The following is a 23436-nucleotide window of genomic DNA, read 5'->3' as shown; positions in this document are numbered from 1 at the left end:
TGTTTGTGTGTGTGTGTGTTTAAACCGTTGTGGTACTGGGACATTTGAAGAGCTTCTCATGAATATAAATTGGCAAATTTAAAGAACTTTAAGGAGAGCCATTATAAAGGGCTACTGAAGACAGAGGACTTCCACTATCCTTGATTTAAAATCATCCTCCCAGTTATGGCCCCTGTATGTACACTTGTCAGCCTTAGAAAAGAGACTGTGCAGCTAGTTTTTAATTCTTTTACCTAATTAGCGCTGTACAAGTTTTAAGTCCTTTCGCAAGTTCTCACAAGTCAAAAGGCAGAGCTAGAAACCCTGTCTCCAGATTCAGAGTTCATCCCTCAAACCAGAGTTCAGTCTATTTCAAGATGGGGGAAATAGACTGACTCAGATGAGGGAGCTGACCATCCAAGGAGCTTTCTCAAACCCTGAAAAAAACAACAACAAAAAAACAAAAAAAAAAAAAACCGCTACTCAGACAAAAGAGCTCTACAGGATTTTCTAAAATGTAGCTCCATAAAATGTAGCTCTCATACAATGTGGAAACACCATTTGGAGGTATTTTTTCCCCCCAAAAAAGAAAAAAATGAAAGTAATTCACAGCTCAAAATAACTCAAAATGTTCTCTGTTGAGGATGAGATTTAGAGCTCCATGCTCCTAACGAAAGGCTGCCGGTTCTATTCCCACATGGGCCAGTGGGCTCTCAACCATGGGGTTGTCGGTTCGACTCCTCGAGTCCTGCGGGGGATGGTGGGCTCTGCCCCCTGCAACTGAGATTGAACACGGCACCTTGAGCTGAGCTGCCTCCCGGATGGCTCAGTTGGTTGGAGCGCAGGCTCTCGACCACGGGGTTGCCGGTTTGACTCCCGCAAGGGATGGTGGGCTGTGCCGCCCTGCAAATAGCAATAGCAACTGGACCTGGAGCTGAGCTGTGCCCTCCACAACTAAGACTGAAAGGACAACAACTTGACTTGGAAAAAGTCCTGGAAGTACACACTGTTCCCCAATAAAGTCCTGTTCCCCTTCTCCAATAAAAATCTAACCCCCCCCAAATGTGATAATACTAATGAGAAAATGCTCAAATGCCTGATATGACAATAAAACTAATATAGTAATAATGAGGATGATGGGTAATTACAGGGTAATAACCCTATCCAGAAAAAATGGAGGTAGTTCCCCTAGTTCTGTTTTTATAGAATTCTGATCTTCAATTAGCCACCAATAGATTATTAAACTCTGACTTATTGAGTCAATTTTGAAAAAACTAAGATGAACAGTGTTCTTTTTATGCCTTCACATACTCCTAACCAAATGAAGATACAGGTATACATTGATTTTTAAGTAAGTTTTGAATCTTATGAAGAACATGCTCTGTGAGCAGAGAGTGGGTATGGCAATCAGGGAGAGCTTCTTGGAGGAAGTGTGCTTTCTGCACAATAGAAAAGTGAAGTTAAGAAATTGTAGACCCTATTCTAAGGAGCAAAGGATTTTAATCATGTGACATTTATTTTGGATCCGTATTTTAAAAAATAACTTCAGTGGGGAGAATGGAGAAGAGAATCTGGTGCAATAGTCCAGGTGAAAAGAGAGTGAACTAGAGAGAGGAGAAACTATTCAACAGGTCTGTAAAATAAGTGGATGTCAGAAATGAGGAAGCGGAAGGAGTCAGTGATACCTCAGAAGTTTCTGCCTGGGCTTGGTGCTGCTTTTATTGCAGAAAAGAGAGGAGTACAAATGGGTATTAAGAGGAGGTGTCGTGAGTTCAGGGGTGCACGGACTTTCCACAGCTGGCCAGGCAGTTGGACACACTAGCATTGAGCCCTGGGGACTGGTGGTCTAGATCTAGTTTGGGGGCTTGTTAACCTACATGTACTTGACGTTCAGAAAGAATGGAACTGACCAGAGAAAGGCAGTGGAGAGCAAGAGAAGGGGATGAAGTATAAAACTGTGGAGAACAGTAGGTGGAAAACTTCTTAAAGCATCCTGGTAAGAAAAAGATAGGGAACCAGCAGAGTCCTGACACAGCAGAGAGTCCTGACACTAAGGGCAAGAGAAAGGTAGAACATGGAGGAGAGTGAGGGCTGGCAAAACGGCCCCTGGGCTGACAGCTGGGAAAGCCAGCAGAGTCCGCTTACAGAGCATTCTGACAAGTAGGGGAGGTGGAGCTGGATTACAGGGGTGGAGGAGCAAACAGAAACTAAGAGGGTGGAGACAACAGATACAGACTAGTCTTTCAAGTATTTAATCACTTAAAAACAAACGGGGTCACCATTCAGCAAGTGCCTTCAATGACAGGCAATGGGGATGCCAATGGGGATGAGATCTGGGCCTAACCTTCAGGCAGCGTGATGTACTGTGGTGTAGCAGGAAATGTGCTGACAGAGGATGCTTTGGGTAATAGAAGGAGAAAGAAAAGATAATAATTGAGAGAGGGAGCGAGGGAGAATCAAAGGGAGGCTTCTTTTCAGGATGGGAAGACTTGAGTATATTTGGCACTCAGGAGAAATGACCCATTAACAGGAGAGAAATCAGTGCACAAGATGAGGAATAACTGATACCCAAAGTCCTAGAAGGGGAAGGGCAGTGCTAGGTGAAAGGACAGCTATGGACTAGCTGGCACTGGCCCAGCGGGAGTGGCACTGCTTCCCATGGGGCTGTAGGGTATGCAAAGGCTGAAATAGTGTGGCGGACCTCAGCAGATTGAATTCAATGTGGTATCTCTAACTTTTTTGCTGAATTCAAGAGAGGGAGGCTGCTAGGACTTTGGGATAGGCTGGGGCTGGAGGAAAGGGGCAGATGCTGAAATCCCTCCTCTAAATTACAGGGAAAGGGAGCAGCTTCCAAATAAGTCTCAGGCCTCCCCGAAGATGAGAGAGTCTAAATCTGCAGTGGACTGCCTCCAGCTTTTTCATGTGCAGGGAACTGGAAAGTCATGTGTTTTTGTATTTCTTCAGCAGAGAGGCATGGGGTCAGGTGGGAACAAGTGTGTAGTTGGATCTACCAAATGGTAAGCACAGGGATGGAACTTTGATGATTTTAACTAGACACAGGGAATGCCAATGGATATATGACCATAAGATGACAGAGGGTCAATTTCCTACCATTATTAGCATAAGTCACCTTTCTAAACAAAGAAAATTTAACTATTTAAATACAGCATTATCTATTATTATCAATCCTAGACATTTATAACCCCAGTAAGGTAAAGTGCAGTTGCTTCTTCCACTGGATTTAGGTTCTAAAGTCCCTACTGTGTTTCCCTGAAAATAAGACCTAACTGGAAAATAAGCACTAGCATGATTTTTCAGGATGCTCGTAAAATAAAATAAGCCCTAATGCGTCTTTTGGAGCAAAAATTAATACAAGATCCGGTCTTAATTTCAGGGAAATACCGTAGGGATTATTTTATATTACGAGCATCCTTGGGGCGGCCGGATGGCTCACTTGGTTAGAGCGTGAGCTCTCAATAGGGTTGCCAGTTGGATTCCCACATGGACCAGTGAGCTGCGCCCTCCACAACTAGATTGAAGGAAGACTACTTGGAGCTGATGGGCCCTGGAAAAACACTGTTCCCCAATATTCCCCAATAAAAGAAAAAAGTATAAAATATGTTTTTTTAAAAAAGAGGTTTTTTAAAATATTACGAGCATCCTGAAAAATCATGTTAGAGCTTCTTTTCCAGTTAGGTCTTATTTTCGGGGAAACATGGTAAGAAGAAAATAACATACACTCAAAACTGAGCCTTGAAAATCCTGTAAAACCGTACCATGTTATAGCAGATATACCATTACCATCAAAACAGACCACGTCTACCTGTTGGAAGAGACGGGTGTAAGGTTTCTTCCACTGAGGTCCAGAGACAGAAAATGCTCGTGTTCAGGGGCCCTAATGCATGGAAAACACCTGTCTACACAATTGAGAATCTCACTCAGCGTGGGAGATGCCTCAGAGAAAGGCATTCTGGAACACTGGCTCTGCCTGAATGAAGGACAGATGGGTGGCTCCCATTTAAAGACCCCTCTGTGCCAAAAGAATGGTGGAAAAATTGCCCACACTATTTTCACTGCTATTTCTCTTTTATTCCCCTTAGAGTACACAGTAGAATCTTTGTGAGTTAAATACATGCACCATCTTTTGGCACAGTCTATCTCTCACAGGTAATAGACCCCAAAACCTCACAGAGTCAAAAAGGTTATTTTGCTAGCCAATCTATTCCAGTATATATGGGTAAGCCATTAAGATGCTTCATCTGCAGGAAATTCCACATGGAATATCTATCTTTTTATAGTAGAGACCTACCTCGGATGGCTGGTCAGCTGGCTGTGGGGTCATGAGTTGGTTGTGATGCTGCAGCACTGTCTTCAGGTAATCTAACACAGTCTGGCAGGGCACTGGGGGGGAGAAATTGCAACGATTACACGTGAGCTCTTCTGTCACAAGAAGAAAAAAAAGAACTTTAGTATAAAGTCTAAAAAGATTTTTTGCTGCAATTTCTAAAAACAAGACTTACTTGCTAAAGGAAATAGTCTTCTTGCGTTTGACATCCACAGTTATTTCAGTTTGCCAATACAGAACAGATGCTATGTTTTGGGGAGAACTTTCAAGTCAAACTTACTCTGGGATGGATGTGGGTCAACAATAGTGATCAATAAGCAACTCACAGACTCACAGAAGAGACATGTCTTGTCTTCTCTGACTCAAGTTGTAACCATAGTAACCAATGATAGTTTTTAAAATGAAAACTAATGTTTGACTAGTTTTTAATCAATAATAAATACTCATTTTTAATGACAGATTTATGTTTAGTTCTTTAGGAAGCCAGAATGCCATGCAATTTAGTCCTGTTTCCCAAAAGGAATATACTTGACCACACAGTTCTTACTGGAAGTGTCCCATTCTCTCTCCTTTTAAGAAACTCAATTTATTTGGTCCAATTCAGAGTTGGTTATTATGCATTTCATTAATTGTGGCACTATTTTTTTGAGGCTTAGTCTTATAGAATCATGAATTACAATAAAACTGAACAGCTGGTCGTTCAACACACAGCCTGACACTTTTTGTGCCATTGTACGAATAATTCCTACATCTTAAAAAGATTTATATTAGAGTCCTTTCAGGAGTATTAACTAATTATTTTTAAATGTCTTAGTAGCTTAGTTAGTAACCTAATTTATACAAATTGATGCCACTATCTGTCTTAGCTATGTTTTCTTAAGATGTTTTTGTCAATTAAAGAAAATAATATTTAACCTGAGCCCCAATTTTAAAGTATCACCAGTGAGTTTTCTTCACTTTTTCTCATAACTTTTTTCCAAAGATGGCAAACAGAAATTATCATCTTTATCCACTGCTAACAGCTTTGTTTTTTTTAGGCAATATCACATTGTGACAACAAATCAAAAACTGTATCAACATCTTTTTGAAGAATCTGAATGATGGGAAGTAGGAGTAGGTTAGGGAATTTTTCTTCTTGCCAAAAAAGTATCTTCTTAAATAACCATCCTTACAGACAAGTGTCTTGCAGTCCTGTGTCACAGGCCACTCTTCAATAGTCATTTAAATATATTCTTCAAACTGGAGAAGGCTCTGCTCAACAACCATAAAAACAACAAAAAGAAGGCATACCTGTATCACTCTGAAGTAGGCTCTTTATTAAACCAAAGTTTAAAAATGTTTATTAAACCAAAGTTTAATAAAACCTGTCAAGTAAGTACCCCTAATTTCACCAGCCTATTCAAAGTCTAACCCACTTTACTGATTCCATAGTAAGTGAGAATGAATCTTCTGGCGACGGGAATCGTTACAGGAAAACAGCAGAAGGCCTGAGAAGCTAATGGAGGCAGGAAAGGGGTCTGTCCCTGAGTTCTGGTTTTCACTAACTGTGGCATTAACTCCTGTAAAGAGGAGACTTAGACACAGAAGGTAAAAAGTGGGGTCCCAGGGGCCACAGTTAGTGAAAAGATCCCAATAGCAGGACTTTGTCCTCATAGTTTGTGTTTAGAATCAAACACAACTGTACATACGTCACTGCTTTGCCAAGTGACACGTGCAAGGCATTACTTTGCATTTAGTTTGGAAGTGTTGGTAAAATTTGTCAACACTCATTGACTGATTAGGATTTGAATGAAACTTCTTTTGATCCTTTACCCATATTTTAGTTATTAAGATATTTTTGAAAAGAATGTTTAAATGAAGCACAAAAATGCTTACAAAACTCAGTATTCAGTCTTACTTTAATCATGTCAAAAAGAATTACATACATAGAGAAGAGAGTGGAAAGAAATAAGCTGAAGTGTTAATAATAATGAATCATGATATTTTAGTAGCAGAATTAAGGTAATTATTACTTTTATCCTTTACCATCCTTGTAAAAACCAGTTTTAAAAGATGTCTGCAGTGGGCATGTATTGTAATAATTTAAAAGTTGTCTGAAGAATGTCTATACAACTGTTGTCTCTCCTTCCTTTGCTGTTCGCTCCCTTCAGGAGAATGGCTCAGAGGCCGACGCTGCCATTCTCTATCCCCCCAACACAGGCAGCAGTGCACAGCCAGCAGCAAGGCCCGCTGACTCAAACGTGTGGGGAGACAATGGCATTTCCGGTGTATTTACTGCCTGCAGGGGGTGCTATTTAAGGCAAATAGGTTGCACAGGTTGATATCTGGGCTTAAGGCTGAAGGCCAAGAAGACTATAGAAAAGGTTCATACCATATTTCCCCGAAAATAAGACCTAGCCGGACCATCAGCTCTAATGTGTCTTTGGAGCAAAAATTAATGTAAGACCTGGTATATATTACATATTACACCTTATATTATATTATACCCGGTATTATATTATACCTGTTCTTATATTAAAATAAGATCGGGTCTTATAAAAATAAGATCGGAGAAACACAGTACTTAGCCAATTGTTAAAAAACTGAAAGAGTCAGGGCCCTGGGCCCTCAGAGTTTTGTGCAGTCCAGGCCAGACATTGCTCTTTTGGCCTCCAAGGAAAGAGAGTGAGGTCAGGGTTTATGGCAGCAAAAAGATCTACAGGGTTGGTTCTCTAGGAGCTGATTATGCCCCAAAGGCCTTTACATCTAATGTCTCCTCGTGCAAATTATGAATTTTAAGTAAGTCACTCTAGCTGATGGAGAAGCTACCACCTCAGACCCACTGGGCAGGTTTCATTTATTCACTTACACATTCTGCCAAAGGAAGTCAAATGTATCTAGTAAGTTTAATGAGAAAATGAGGGACCCCAAACTGTAGTTACTTCTTATTAAAGGGAAGGGAGGATAGAAAGGTACCCAAATGTCCTTAGTACCTATCCTGATATTGATATTTATAATTTTTTCCTCCTCTATGTAGTAACATTTTACAATGTGTATCAGACAATCCTGGAAAGGAAAAACAGCAAAGTAGGAAGATCAACAAAGTAAAAATTGAGAGAACGGGTTGCAGATACTCCACCTGGTATCTAAGCTATCTACATGAATGTGCTGCACTCACAAACAAAGATGCCCTCTGACCTGGATGGCTTGTTTCAGTTAGCGTAAGTTACTTAAATCCACACAGACAGGGGCTTTGAGACATTCTAAGATAATACTAGTAACATGAGTGCACTGACAAAAAAGGCGGGGGATTGGTCTTTGGGTTATTCTTGGGAACTATTTTTGTTCTTAATGTATCGACTCTGGCACTTATGAACAGTGTGATCCTGGGCAAGTTACTTAACCTCTCTTAGCCTGTTAGCGCACCTGTAAAATAGGAGTATTACCTACCACACAGTTATTGTGCGGATTAACTGAAATAAGACGTGTAACGCAGAAGGCACCCAGTAAATATTGTCTGCTGTAAGCTATTGTTATTTTAGGACTAGGAGCCTCGTGAATCCTTGGAGAGGCTACTTAATGGACTTGCTGACTTGGATGTTGTATCGTCTGAGTGATTGTGGAGGTTCTTCCAAGGGAACTGTTCCAATTGTTTTTGCCCATAGTCAGAGGGCCTAATTTTCACTGCTGATCACTGCTTCAAAGTCCTGGTCAGAGTTTCTCTTCTCATTCCTCAAGCCTGATTTACCTTGCTATCTAACTGTTTTTAAAACTCAAACCATTTATCTCAAACACATTCAATTTTATAGGGAGACTGAAATTACTAAGTTGGTGCAAATGAAATTGTGGTTTAAAAGGTTGAGAATTGCAAAACCGCGATTACTTTTGCACCAACCTAATATTTACTGTCCTCAGTTGACCACGCCATCTGTGTGCTGATATCATCTTTAAGTGTCCTAGGCGCATCATTTCTGTGAAGTATGAGCTCCTGAGCTGGGCTTTGAGTATCCCTCAGCCTGCAGATGCACGGTTATGCTTTTGATAAAGACAAGGTGCTGTCTCTGCTTACTTTAACTGACGTGTAAATGCCACATACCTGACACTGGGCTAGGAATGGGCTACAAAGATGACTTTGATTTAGTCTCTGCCCTCAAGGGCCCTACCTGGACTGTCTCTCCTTGTATCAGGCCATGAGGAGAGACAGATACACAAAAAGTAAAACCTTCCCGATACCAACTTCAAGAGAAATATGCTTGATATAATATGGAACGTGGTTACTTTGCCTGGGAAATGGCAGAAAGGTTTGTTACAGAACAAAGTATCACCTGAACTAGGTCCTGAAGGATGAGGAGTTTCTCAAATGGAGAGAAGAATATGACCTTGCATTGAAAGAAACAGCAGGAGTGAGGGAAGACCAGAGGCGTAGAAGTGTATGGCTGCTCAGAAATCACAAACTATCCAGTGGGTTGGAAAACTTGGTGTATGGTCGGAACCAAGGTACAAGTCTACAAAAATGGACAGGGAATGATCCACGCAGTGAAAGACGGAGGGTGCTGGGATTTATTTATTTCATAAACCATGTAAAGCCTTCAGAGGTTATTTTGGCAGGGGGTGACCAGGGCCTTTTCAGTGGGGAGAGCCAGGTGTCTGGAAGAGTGGTTACTGCAGTAGCCCATGCTGCGAAGTAAGCCCAGATGAAAGCAGTGGGGCAAAGGAGGACTCCAAACCTGTGGACATGTATGAGGTAGAACCCACAGGAGAAGAGAATGATTGGAAGTTAGGGAAAGACATGCTTTATGGATAGATCTGAGATTCTTAACCTGGGTAACTTACTGAATGGTGACCTCTTTACAAGGTAAGAACACCACTTATAATCTATGAAAACGACTTACGATTCCTGAATTACTAGGCACAGAACAGTCTTCCTCTCTGTTTCTTAAAGTCCCCATTTATTGAGTACCTACTAGAAGACCTCGTAGGCACTCAGTTGCTACTTAATTCCAACATTCCTGTAGTAATTATTAAATTCAGTTCACAGAAAGGGGAAAATGAGGCTCCAAATGGTTAAGTGATTTGCCAAAAATCACAGCAAGCAAGTAGAGGCAGAAATCCAAACCCAGGTTTGACTCCAGATCCATTCTCTTCACCTCACGTTGTTCCATCTCCCTCAACCTCGCCAACAGCTATCGCAAGAGTTGTGATGACTTTTACCAGATTCTATGTAAAGGAACTCAGTTCTTTATTCCTCTCTGTTCCTATCATTTGCTCTAAGTTTTATTCAGAATATATTTACATCTCTTCACTGTCCTTACACACCCCACCTGAAATATGATCAGTATGTTTCTCAGGACCAGAAGTTGATCTGAGCGTTTTCCCACAGGCACTTCTGGGCTCGTGCGAGTTGGGAGGCGGTTGAGAACACTAGAAGGTATCAGCAAATCTATACTGCATTTACTCCAAGGGCTTTTTGTTCTGGCAAAATTACTACTATCCAAAAACTGACACTATTGATTTCTCTTTTTAAAAAAATCTTATTTAAAAAATGACAACTGTGGACTAATAGGTTCAGAACTGCACTATCCAAGGTTAGTTCTCTAATTTGTAGCCTGTTGAGTTCGTATAATCGATCTTCATTACTCACAGATTCCGAATGTGTGAATTTGGCAACTCTCTAAAATGTATTTGTAACAATCAAATCCAGATTCGTGGGGCGCTTGCCGTCTTTTGCAGATCACTGAAACATTTGAGTAGCCTGAGGCACACATTCCCAGCTGAGGGTGAACAAGGTAATGCTCTGCCTTATTTCAGCTCTCATATTATAAACAAGTGTCCTTTTCATGGTCTATTTAGTGCCACATTTTGCACATTTTTGTGCTTATCATTGGTGATTTTGATGTTTAAAATGTACTCCAAATGTAGAGCTGAGTGCCCTCCAGCGTTCCCAAGTGCAGAGTTGCTCAACAGATGACTCTGGAGAGGTAGAGAAGTGACTGCAGAACAATGTCTCGCTCTGACCGGCGGCAGGTGCCCCCCTCTCCATGTGAACCTTATTTCCTTTGCTAAGTGCTGGGTGCTACTATCTCCTTTGTACTCATCCATCCTGCTTGGCTGTAAAAGAAGTGATCTCACATCATAAAGGTAGATTGTACCAGGAGAAAGCGCCAGCTCCTTTTGTAGAAACAGACTGCCCCCAGTACAGCACAGGCCTGCTGGGGTCACCGAGAAGCGGTGACACTACTTAGGGAAAATCGATCCCAAGTTTTACTGGAGAGTTACTGCTTGCAAAATAGTTTTGTTATATGCAAAACCAGAGTATTACTTGCTGTATTTTTCTTTAAAGGGGTATCTAAAAATAACAGATTTTCCTCCTCAAAATGCATACCTAATAGAGTGAAAAGTGGATTCCTGGGTGATTACCTAGACTCCGATTTGTTGTTTAGTCAAAGATGGAGGTTTGGAGGTGAAGGCAGGAGAGCAGTGATGTCTCTTTTTGATTCAAGTTTTCATTTCTAAGTGACACTTTTAACTTGATGCTTAGTTCTAAGGTGTACCTAGGTAGTGAGTACATGTGTTAAGTAATCCCAAATCAACTGTTATTTCCTGCATTTTAAACTGATTTTTTTTCCTATTCATAATCGACAAACTGATTTTCATCTATATAATTGGGTTTCAGTATGAACCATTGTGGGGACAAAGCCCCAAAAAGCAGTTTCCAGGCTCTCGGCCTCACATAGAAAGGTGCTGGCTCAGGTAGTAAATGGCCATCAACTGTGATGGGATGTCCATCAGCTGTGGCTCGTTGGCCGTCAGCTGTAACCCGTAGGCCATTGGCCACTAATGTAACTGCTGTGGCTACGCTAGCAGAAAGAATGGGGGCTAGCAAGAAGATGGTGGCTGGCAAGCACGGACTGCTGTTAGGCAGATTATGTAGATCCTGCTTCCTGTGTCTCCAGCCCAGCCACCAGCGAGAATATATTGGTTTGACTCCCCTACCTATGGCTCTGTGGGTGTTCCTTTTTGGCCTCACCATGTCCTGCGTTCTTATGTGGGGAGCGGGAGCTGAGACCCCGCTGGACGCTCTGCATGACAAATGGCGCAGCGAGCAGGGTCCCCTGCGTGACAACCATTAAAGCAATAATGGGTTCCCCATGTAAAATGGCTAGTGGTTCAAGTTCATGGAGATTATCAACAGGGCTGAAATGTTTACACTAATAGTAATTAGCCTGTCATTCCATATCTGACCATCAAGAGGACTCAAGAAATTGCAGCACTTTCGTCTTTCTGGGAAGTAGAGAAAGGTAGCAAGTAGAGGCAGGCCAGTGATAAGTTATCCCTAACAGACACTTCATCTGGTACGGATTCAGGAAGCTGGACTGAACCCCAAATGTGCTTAGGACTTACTAAGGACAGCTGGTTTGCCAAATAGTTAGGATTAGGAATTCAGCAATACTCCTTTACATTTGTATCACCTGTCCTTGCACGCGAATACAACTCCATCCACAGTTCTGAATAGTTGATGTAAGTACGGATCTGCAGTTGGTTGAAAAGTGTCCAGGGCACTGTTTTCCCTCCTAATGAAAGGAGGAATGGGGAATACAATAGAAAATACCCCGTGGAGGGGGGTGGATCCCACACGGTGTTAGCTGCACCCACATGCTCTGACTTGGAGAAACCAAGCACTCTGGTTCTGTTGCATTTTTCTGGGTTCTATCCTCCCTCTCTCCGGCAGTCAGTGCTGGACTGGCTTGGGAAGGAGGACACAGTGACTCCGCATCTAGCCCCAGGGCTCAAACGCAAAAGAGGAGAATGGATCTGCTTTTACCTCTTGCTTCTCCCCTACAAGACAACTGCACTAAATCTAATTCCAAAATATTCTGAAGCAAACCTTAGGTCTATTTGGGGAACTCTTTTATTTTATTTTATTTTTATAGTGGTAAAGGGGTTGTGGATGATTTTATTCTTTAATACTTTCTGACTTTTCAAGAAAAGTCTATGCAGGGAGGTAGAAAGCCAGTGTAAATTCTCTCTGGTGAATTCTTTTAAATCAAAGGATGAAACGAAAAAACATTTCTGATCTGGCAATTCTTAACGCTTGTTTTTGCTTTCTATGTGTACTAATAACAAACAAGTGGGTACCTTCCTTCAACATTTCCTTCTTTCCAGAACAGTTGCCAAACTAGATGGTGCAAAGACACTGAGTTAGGAGAAGAATGTAAATTCCATTTGTATTGATGTATCAGCCTTAAAAAATTTATATTTACTACGTATGCTTTGTTTTGAACATAATATATTCCTATAGTGAAACGTGTGTAATTAATAAATGTGTATATTGGTGGATGCATGCTCAAAATTTTTTATCAATTGGCTGCATGATTAAAAAGGTTTGAAGATATAGTTCTAGCTAATGATCTTACTATCTTTTGTAAGCCACAGTCATGTAGTAATGAATTCAAAGATAGCAAAATCAGTACCTTTCCAAATAGTGAAAAAATGGCTTTGCAACCCAGAGAATATCTTGCCATATTCTACTCTGCAAATCCAGTGTCTCTAAGAGTCAGGAAATGACTCTTATTTAGCCAGGGGCACAAATAGTTTGGGATCAGCCTAATTACTGGTCTGTTTTTCATCTATTCCTTTTAGTTTCTAGTTGCTTATTAACTTTTAAGGGGGCATTTGCATAGTAACAATAGACGACACATGTTGAAACTTGTCAAGAAAAGTGAGAAATCAATGGAATAGAAGAGACCATTTGTTCAGCACTAGTAGGGTCCTGTCACTGAAGGTGTCATTTTATTTTAATATCTAGCACTGATTAATAAAACACATATATCAAAGTCTTTAAAAATACAAAAGCCATTTCAAATGAACGGGCATTTTTTGAGGGAAGCTCAGGATCACAGCACTTGGCCTATTTCAATCTCACTGCACCACATACAGGAATTGCTTTCCTACCGATAGAAACATCCTTTTTTTTTTTTTTATTCAGCATAACTTATTTTAATATTTTACCCGAGTATCACCAATTTGTCATTGTGGAAACGTCTGTAGTGTGGGTGACAGTGGGAATGGATTCACAGTCTAGAGACCAATCTTCATTTAGCACCGGTGGCCTGTATTTCCTGAGATTGACTCGTATAGCAAACTCCTTGACTGGTTAATTTTGCTAATGAAAATGGGAACCAAGATTGGAAGAGAGAATTCATTCATTTAATAAATTATTATTCAGCACCTACTTTGTAACAATCACTATGTTAGATAATGGGTAAACAACACCAGAACTTAAGGTCTAATAGGGAAGCAAACACGACAAATTACAAGTAAGTAAGCAATTATAACAAAAGGCATTGGATGCTATGACTGAAGTAAAGTTTAACAGACCAAGAACACTTTCAGTTCAGCTTCCCTTTGCAGTTGCTTTTCCATTATCGACGCTGGTAAAATGAAAAGGCAGAAAATACTAGATTAAAACATTTGGCTGGGCTGGTGGATGACTGGCAGGATAGGAAGGGAAACACCCTTCAGATGTAGACAGAGACATCTTTTAACAGGACTGTTAAATAGGTCTTCAGGCCTATACCCAAGAAGACTCTGGCTTAAACATGGCCAGGACAAGGCTAGTGGCTCATCTTGAAATTTGTTTAGTACTAGCAAGCTAAGGGTCCCCATGTATGCCTGTTTTCCCACCCTTTCTACATGGCTTGCCAAAACCCCAAAACCATATATACATGCATGCACACACACTTACATACACATGAGACGACAGAAAGGAACCGCAGTTGGCGTGTAAATAACATGGCAGTGTACCTGGGATGTTCTCTAATTTCCTTCTGAGCTCTTCATTTTCTTGCTGTAGTGATATAACCTCCTGCTCCAGCTCGTGGCACCTAGGACAGTACCCTTCGTCCTCCTCCTCTTCTTCCTCCTCTGGCAGCGTGGAAGAGGACGGGTGACCGTGGGATTCGGATGTTGCCGGGGAGGTCCAGCCACCTAGGGTATGCACGGGGGAGGTTGACAGAGGATCCATGTCGGCCAGGTGGCCATACTCACTGACCGAGGAGGTGTTCGGCGTTGGAAAGCTCCCCGAGAGCAGGTAGTTTTGGAGGGAGTCAGTGAAAACTCTCAAAAAGGCAGAAGTCTGTTGTTTCCTTTGCATATATTGCATCTCTACGTCTACATTGTCTGAGGTCTGGCTGTGGACCCCTTTCCCAATGTGACACTGCTCCTGTCTTTCGGTGTAACTCGAGCCTTCCTGCTTTACGTAAGAAATCATGGACTGAGAATGGTTGGAGTCCAGAAGTTTTCCTCCGCAATTTAAGAGGCTAAGAACTCGACTGCACTGCTGGGCAAAGGCATCCAAGATCATACGACTCTCTGAAACACAGAAGAAGACACGTCAGAGACCCAAAGCCAATGAGATGGGAGAAGTAAGGTCCTCGATTTTGACATTCACAAATGTTAGAAATATGTATTTCTATTCTGCCACAAATCGAGGTGACATGGTGAACCCACTTTTAATAGGATGCATAGCTTCTTGTTGTTCTGCGACTGGTGGGGCGCCTGATGAGTTACCCCCAGCCTCTTACGCTGGACTGTGGATTTGGGCACCACATAGATATTTCCCTCTTTATGGCCTTACCTGGCTCGCACAGGTCTGCACTCACACCTTTGGCTTCATTAATACCTTTCCCCTAATGAAGCCAGCCAGCCACTGCAGACTCAATTCCTCACTGACAGGAGGGCTTAGAGCAATCATTACTTCTATTTCTGGAGTGCCCTTGTGCCCTTGCTATTAATCAGCTGATACAATCCCTGCCAAGAGTACGTTGCTCCCAGATGCAAACGAGAGAAGACAGATAAGTCTTTTTGAAGAGCTCACTACACATCTAAGGTAAAACAAAACAAAAAAAAAGAGTGGGCCTATAAGGCAGATGATGACGGGCCCAAAAGGAAACCTGCTTGTGTCATCCAGTACCTGTGTTCACTATTCTTTTAATTTACCTGCCAAGCTGGGTTTCTTGTCAAAGCCAAAGTTTAGGCTGACCTGTATCAGCATCAGCTGAAAAGCAGTAGTGCCTCTTCTTAAAGCCTCTCGTGTTAGATTGCCAAATCTCCTGAAATGGCATGTACTATATAGCACGCCAGTTACTTCACATACACGAATTCAAAAGCATATTAACTGTTAATCAGCGAAAATCAAAAAGCAAACAGAAAGCAATGAATTCACTGCAAAAACAAAGAAAGAAAACAAACCCCAAATTGTGAAAATGTGATTTAATGTTGGCAGTCTGAGGGGCTTGAAAATTCACCCCAAATGTAAATGTCACAAGGTGGATTCTCTTCTTTCCTGACCACCACCCAGAATGGATGATTTATAAATACAGAGAGAGATACTTTTTGGGACTTAGAGTGCTATGAGGGTGCCTCTCGTTTCCTCCCCACTCCCAGAATAAAGTCAACTAACAACATATTGTAGATTTTTGATGCCAATAAGTATGGTTGAAATATGGTAGAAATGTAACTAGCTACTTGCTGTCTCTGAAAATGTTGTTTTTCCCCCTGAAAACAAACAAACAAACCACAACTTTTAAAATGAAAAATGGTGAGATCCTCAAGGGCTTTTATGGGAACAATGAACCAGAACAGTTGTGATTAGAAATTGGTTTCTCCAGAAAACCCAGGTTGTAGGACCAATGAAACCACATTTCAGAAACCTCCACGGAGTACTACATGCTCCATTTTGTTCTTTTTTCTTAATATTCTTAACTGAAGTACTTAGTTACTTAAGGTACTTAAGAGGGGTGGGGGTCCAAGTCTCCTTTTTCAAGTATTTAATAAGAACATATACATAAAGCCCAGAGTGCCGTGCCTGGCATATACGAAGCACCGTTCACATATCCCAAATCTATAAAAGGCTACCATTCCTAAATCCCTCTGGAAAAAAAACCCCAAACAAACAAACAAACAAAAACAAGACCAGTCAGAACACAGAAACCAGTGCCCATCGGTTCAGGAAAGGAATAGAGACAGACATTCCATGAGGCCAGTGGGTCTGAGTGCACTGGGGCTTCAGGGCCAGCATAGAACCTCAAGACATATTTACTGAATATCTGCAGGGGCTCTTGTCAACAGAGGATCTTGGTTTCTAGCATTTTGAGGTCTTCCTGGCTGGGTCTAGGCAGGCTGAGAGGCCACAGGATTTTCTTCTTGGCAGAACACTTCCTCACTCTTGGGAGTGGTACTGCCCTGGACAGAGGCAGCAGGCCCCGGCCCAGCCCTCCCCATCCAGCCCTCCCGTTCCCAAAACCCAGGAATTCAAACTGCTTTGAGGGCCTGTGCTGGTCTCTTCCCTGAGCCATCCTCCCAAAGACAGATCATGGTGCCAGAGCTTGGAAGTTTGAACTGGGGTACCCATATATGTATGTATGAGGTTCCCTCCTAGAGGAAGAGGAAGCTGGGGGCAGGAAGAAAAGACCATGGGCTGGCTGAAAACTTCCAAGTCAAACCTGGTTAGTATGAAGGTGTCTTTGTCAGGGTAGATGGACAGAAAGTATTCTAACAGTTTGTCAGGTGTTTCATGCCTTTGTCTACATTTGTACTCTTGTCCTGAATCCCACCAATATTAGGCAAAGGCCTGTTATTTTACAGCTACTTCAAGTGCTCAAGAAGGAACCAGATGCCAGCCATAGTTTCAGGCTAGAATTGATTGATGGGCTGAGAATGTGGCTGAAGAAGCTGCCAACATAAAGTCCGTTTACTACCACGGAGAAAAAGGGATGTGGATATGGGAAGTGTCCTTTACACACTCACCCAACACTGGAATTGATGAGACTTTTGCCCCCTGCTAGGTGGAATGAAGAACTGAACTCATGATTTAAATCTGGAAAACTTAATGGGGAAAAAGCCTCAAACACTGGGGTACCATTTCTTTACAATGACCAAAACCAAATCAACAAGACAGTAAACAGTTGAATCATATAAGTGGAGAGGTTTAAGATGTCGCAATCTCATTTCTTTACTTCGGGGTTTTTCTTTTCATTAGTAAAATCAAAGGACGATATTGATTGGGAATTTTCAATTCTAGCACACTAGCAGTTTTCATTCATTTTAATCCTATAATCCCATTCTAGACCTGAAGTTGTATTTACTGTTTGCATTTTAATCAGCATAGTCCCAATTGATTTCCAGCCTATACACTGTTAACATAACCTTGATGAAAGGAACAAAATATGAAAGGCTAAAACAGAACTGTCTAGAAAGAATTGCTCAATATATTTGTTCAGTGTCCTAAAGAACACACAGTAGTTTTAATCATGTTGCTAAATCACATTAGGGTATAGATTTTAAGGGAAAAAAATCTGACTAAGGGACAAGTATGATTTGTTTTCTTAATTGAAGGATAAACTGATAAGATGCTGAGAAAAAATCATTATGTAATACCCTACATTATGAAGATAATGTATTGAAGTGCACTCAGAATATCAGAGAATAGCTAAATCATAAAGCAGTTCTTGCCTGCAGTTTTTAAAAAATGCTTCATTCTCAGAATGGATATATGCAAAATAGCAACTATAACCCTTAAAATTGAATTTCTCCTCTTTTCAGTATCTTAAAATATTTGAATAGTATTTTACCATCAATACATTGAAGAGTGTGATGAAAAATATCACTACTACACTTGATAGTAAACAATAAGTCTTTCCACTTAATACATATTGCAGTCAGCAATACTTTAGCTTTCCAGACAGAATATAATTAAAAATACAAGTACTGTGCGATGCCCATTATTGCTAAGAGATGGAGAAAAGTTCTGTTTTCATATGAACACAATTGAATGGCCAGTGATCCATGAGTCTTAATTGAGCAAAGTGTGAATATGTATTTTGAAAATTTTTAACTGTTTTCCCCCCGTAGTCACAGACTGCTCCATTCAGAGGACGGCAGAGAAGAACAAAGTCAACAATTTATAAAGGGGCTTTAAAACTACTTACTTTATCCCTAACTTCACTAAAATTAAACACCATGAAATGTTAACAAATCACAATCACAAAGCACTCTAAAATGACCAGTTCTAATTTATTTTGTCTTATTGTGCAGTTTGTGAGGAGATAGTATCATGTTTCAGATTGTGCCTAGTCTGATTCTAAAATCTGAATCCATGATTTTTTTTAATTAAAAATATTCATTTCTAGAAATTCTTCTGAATTTAAGTGGTTTAATCCATCATAAATCTGATAAATGAGTAAGAAGAGGGATGGGAACTCAGCAATCAAACACAGGCTCCCTACTTAACCGTCCTTCTTTGTAAGTAAAGCCTTGAATGGAATTTGCCCATCACAGCATATCCCCAAGAGTACTCTGTTTCTATGAAGGCGATCACAGTAGTTGAGATTAGTGGTAACCTTTTGATTTTAGCCCAGCGAAGGGTGAAATATATTAATATTAAAAATGCAGAGCAGAAAAAATTTTTGTGACCTACTATCATGTATCCATATATTATACGTACCCAAAGGATTTCCAGCTAGTTCAAAATAGGTAATTTCCTTACGACATTAATATAACTTCTTTTAAAGAAAAGATTTCATGATATAAAAAATAGAAGTTAGAAAATGAAAGCCTCTTTGGAAGCATCATTCTTGTCTTAAATCAATGAACTATGTATCTTTTTAAAAAAATGCCATCCCATTTTTTTTCATCATGGCAAACATCAGCACAGCAAAACAGGATGCAATTTTTCTAAATAAATAAATCAATGATGTGTCAAAAATTAACAGATGAGTTAATATACTTGGTGCTATCAAAACCAGATGGTGCTTCCTAATACTTATCCTGCTCAGTCAATCCCTGAATATTTTCTGGACCATCGGTATATAAAATAGGATGCTGCTATTTGTGATGGCAAACAAAAGCAATCATGCCTGCCAAGCACATACTATAACAGGCAGCATTTCAGCTCTGCTAGACAGAAAGTAATTAGAATGCTTTTAATGTCCAAAAGAATGATGCTGATAGGCTGCCACAGATGTGTAGATTTATGAATATTTATATGGTGGTTTATAGCTGACACTTTTATCAGTTGAAGAAGATAAAATATCTGCCTGACTCAAAAGCTTGACAGTCAGGTTAATAAAATCTCATTAAAGAGAATGACCTATGCAATTATATAGGATTTATTGTAATTCATTTTTGATTGTACTCTGCTTAAAGATGCAATTTCCCATTTCCTGATGCCAAATTTAGGCTGCATATCAAGATCTACGTGGGTTTTAACTCTAAGCCTCCCACAGAGGAAAAATATGCTTTTAAAACCATGGTATACTATCTCTTTTAAGAAAAATTATACTCTTGATGAGATTTTATAAGAATGTTGAAAAAAAAAATCTATTCTTAATCACAGATTTCTCTTCTCAATGGTTTATGGCCCTTAATGGCAAATAAGATTCACTTCAACCCTTTCATCTTTTCACTGCATTTACTCTGGACACTCAGTTATCTCTCTTTTTCTATCCTTGACTCATTTAATTACATCAATGTTCTAACTACTTTCAGTTTACTAGGTGGCCTGAGACATTGCAGACACTTTTGTGAGTGTAACAAGCAAATCACCACCCCCACCCTCACCCAGTATGCTGAAGTGGCCATCCCTCCATGCACTCGTGCTCATTGGTTCAAAGTGGAACCACTAGTTCCTCAAAGAACCAATCAGCTCTTCAGGTGATTGTCCCTCTGATGGCCACTCACATGACTGTTTGTAAAAAGATGGCTTTGTCCATCAATGATTATGACCACAATTCATGAGGTCTAGTACTATGAGCTTTTTTTTGCCCCAGACCATTTTCATCACCGCATGGAAGACACCTACCATTTAATTCACACCTTTCCAACAAGCTTGTGGCATTTTGCCCTTGGTGCTATCAAGTTTACCTCTCAAGAAAAAGCAAAACAAAAAAGCCTTGACAGAAAACAGAAATATAGGCAGTTTGAGAGGCATCAACAAGCCCATTTTCACTCCTTTAGATTCAGTGATGTGATTTCCACTTGGGGACAGAAGACCAAGTAAACTAAACAGGACATTAAAAGAAACACTGAAAAAAAACATTCAGAACAAGGTGAGAAGGGAAAAAATAAAAACCGAAACTACTTGTAATGACCAGCAGGGAAACTTCCAGAGTAGGAAGGACCATGGACAGGACAGCAAGTGACTAGTGCAGAGAAAAGAAGGTAAAAGCAAGGTTAAAACTATGTATAGAAATGGAAATGAGAGGGGGCAGATTTATAGTGTATAAAGGAAAGTAAAAGACTGAAAGTCAGCAAAGACTGAAGAGAGAAAGCAAGGTGAGATAAAAGACTGAACTGGGCAGAAGAGAGGGAAAAACTCCAATGAACATGGCAGAACTAAGGTTATGCAAAGGAGTAAGCAAAATATAGAAAATGGGAAAAGGACCCAAATTTCTGAAACAGCAAGTTTAAAATATAGAAAGATAAAGCAGAGCTGGGAATAAAAATGAGCACGAACAAATAGTATAGAAGAAAAGAAGACCACAAACCCAGAAAGAACACAAACCTCTTAAGAGGAGAAAAACAGAAGAAAAATAAAGAGGAAAATGGAAGTAGGCGAGTAAGCTAAGGATGAATATAAAAACACAATAGAGTATGGGGCCAAGAGCGGCTGAAAAATAAAACACACCCATAAACAATAAGGACACCCACATAAGAACCCTCTCAAAGCCGTCAAACATCTCCAAATCTGTGAGGGATGTGACAGAACACGTCTTCACTATAACCTGTAATTAGATTTTGTTTCTCAAACCCAATTGTTCATGTGTCAAAACATTGACAAACAACCAAACATTAGCTTAGGTATCTATAACTTTTACAGACAATGCTCCTGTTTTCATTGGAAATAGTCTTGAATTCATTGATATGCAGAACTGGGGGTGGGGGTTTGAAAGTGCCATAATAGGCCTGAGCAGGAACTTTAAGTTGCGAAGAGCGGGATGAACGCGGCTGGGCGTCCTCCGGGAGCAGAGAGCGCCCTTGAGCGCAGGCCCCAGGCTCTGGCCTTTCCACCAGCCCAGCTCCCTCCTTGCAGCCGAGCAGGAGAGGGGGCCCTTTCCCAGGGGACCGCCTGCAGGCTCCTGGTATAGGAGAAGAATCTCGTACCCTGGGTGGATGCGCCCGCGAGTTATTTCCGCAGGCCCGGGCCCAGATGCTCAGGAGCGCTGGACCCCGCCATACAGCGGGGGGGGATGCGGGCGGAGGGCCTGAAGCGCCCGGGTTCTCGGGGCTGGGGGAGGGGTGGGATGTCTGCTGCCCCGAAGTCCGCCGCAGGGGCGAGCGCCACTTCCATCGCGTGGCTGGCGCGGCGGAGCCAGGAGTCTTCCAGCCCCAGGCAGGAACTCTGGGGTGGGTGGGGAAAGAGGAGCCCAGACAGGGGACAGGCGAGGCGCGCGCGCGACAGCCCACCGAGTACACGGCGACACAGAGTGCATCAGAGGGGGAGAAAAAGAGGGAACAGCAGGCAACGTTGGAAAGAAGGAAAAACAAATGAAGAGGGAGTTAAGGGGAAGTGGAAGGAAAAGAGGGAAGCAGCGGAGGATACGTGGAGGGCGTCCTCGAGAGCCGCAGGAGCAGAGCCAGCTTCTCCCGGGGCGGCCGCGACTCCCACCCTCGGGTGTCCGGCCCCACTCCTGGGCCGCGCGTGGCCTCGGGGCCAGGGCTGCCTCCCCGGTCCCCGCCCGAACGATCCCGCCGCCGACCGCGCACCTCTGCGCTCCGAGGGCGCCACACCGAACCCAGGTGCTGAGCCACCTGTTAGGAGGCGCGCGCGCCGTCGGAAGCCCGGGAGGCGGCGGCTGCGCCACGGAGTCCTCCAGGAGTTGCTGCCCGCGCGGGGAGGCCTCCGGGATGGGCCCCGACTCTCCCGCCGCCAGGTGTGCGCCCCCCGCCCCTCCCGCCAGGCCCGCCGCGCGGGAGGGTGCCCGCGGTCCCCAGCTTCCCCTTCCCGGCTCTTCACCCCTCCCTCCGGCCGGAGCGACAAGGAAAGTTGCGCCCAAGAGTTGGTACCTGCGCTGAGCTCCAGGCTGGCGCCGTCACTGCCCGCGCTGCTGCTGCCCGCGGCGGCCGCCGGGCCCGAGCCGTACCTGACGACGGCGGCGAAAGACGAGGACGAGGAGGCGGCGGGGGCCGCGGGCGGCGGCGCGGAAGTCCTCAGGTGGCCCTGGGACGCGGCGGACGGAGACGACGAGGAGGCGGCGGCGGCCGCCCGGCCGGGCCCGGAAGGGTAGGTGCTCTGCGCCTGGAACTGCTGCGGCGGCGGCGGCGGCGGCGGCTCGCTGCTGCTGATGGAGCCCGCGGCGTGCGGCGCGAAGGGCGGCGGGGGCGGCCGGACGTGCGGCAGCTCCACCAGGGTGGGTCTCTCGTAGCGCTTGGCCAGCGCCGGTCTCTTGCCCGGGAACGTCTTGAGGACGCTGTAGGGGCTGCGCTGCTTGTAGATTTTGGGGACGCTGGGCCCCTCCTCCGCCGGCGGCATTTCCTCCTCCATGCTGCGCCTCCGGGCCGGACCCCGGCCGCACGTCCCCTCCCAGCTGGGCGCCGGGCTCCGAGGATGCCTCCGCCGCCCGCCCGCCGGCTCTGCCCGTATGCGCGCGAGTGGGAGGGTGTGTGTCTGTGCCGTGGCCGCCGCCGCCGTCACTGCCGCCTGTCGCTAAGCCTGGCATCGCTGAGCCCCCGCGCGGGGGGCTGCCGCCCGAGAGCTGATTGACAGGCCGCCTCGCCAATGCCTGGAGGGAGAAGGGAAGTCAAGAGCAAGTGTTTAGGGTAATATCTGCTAATGATAATGGGGGCGGGGGCGGGGCCTGCGGCTGCTGCCGCCCGCGGGGTGGGGCCCGCGGGGCGTGCGCCTTCGACGGGGAGAGGGAAGGAAGAAAGGGGAAAGAGGGCGACCTGGTATGAGGGCGAGGTTCTAGCCAGGGCGAGACTTCGGAGTCCCAGGTGTGGAGTCGAGGCTTCTGCTACTGGCGGCGTCCAGCTTTTGAGACGAGCTCCTAGCGCCCCCTACTCGACCCCAAACTCTCAGCCTTGCACTGCGTGGCTGGTGGTAGTCAGGACGGACGGGGCGGGGTGGCTAGAGTGCG

At 43.3% G+C, this 23436-nt stretch overlaps 1 protein-coding gene across 2 annotated transcripts in view; it reads right to left on the bottom strand.

Moving 5' to 3' along the window:
• BEND4 (BEN domain containing 4) overlaps nt 1-23056 on the bottom strand; it is a 30218-nt gene extending 7162 nt beyond the window's left edge. The window contains exons 1-3 of one of the 2 annotated variants that reach the window (XM_081057009.1): nt 22367-23056; nt 14108-14674; nt 4289-4380 (exon numbers count right to left, since the gene is read on the bottom strand). In XM_081057009.1, the coding sequence (XP_080913135.1) occupies nt 4289-4380; nt 14108-14674; nt 22367-22844 (1137 nt within the window). In that variant the 5' untranslated portion in view covers nt 22845-23056. The remainder of the gene's footprint in view (nt 1-4288; nt 4381-14107; nt 14675-22366) is intronic. The other variant, XM_081057008.1, reaches the window with a different exon arrangement.
• Nucleotides 23057-23436: the final 380 nt, after the last annotated feature.

The sequence above is a fragment of the Rhinolophus hipposideros genome (genome assembly GCF_964194185.1).
Source record: "Rhinolophus hipposideros genome assembly, chromosome: 1".
Lineage (NCBI taxonomy): Eukaryota > Metazoa > Chordata > Mammalia > Chiroptera > Rhinolophidae > Rhinolophus > Rhinolophus hipposideros.
This window is presented reverse-complemented; position numbering and strand designations above follow the sequence as displayed.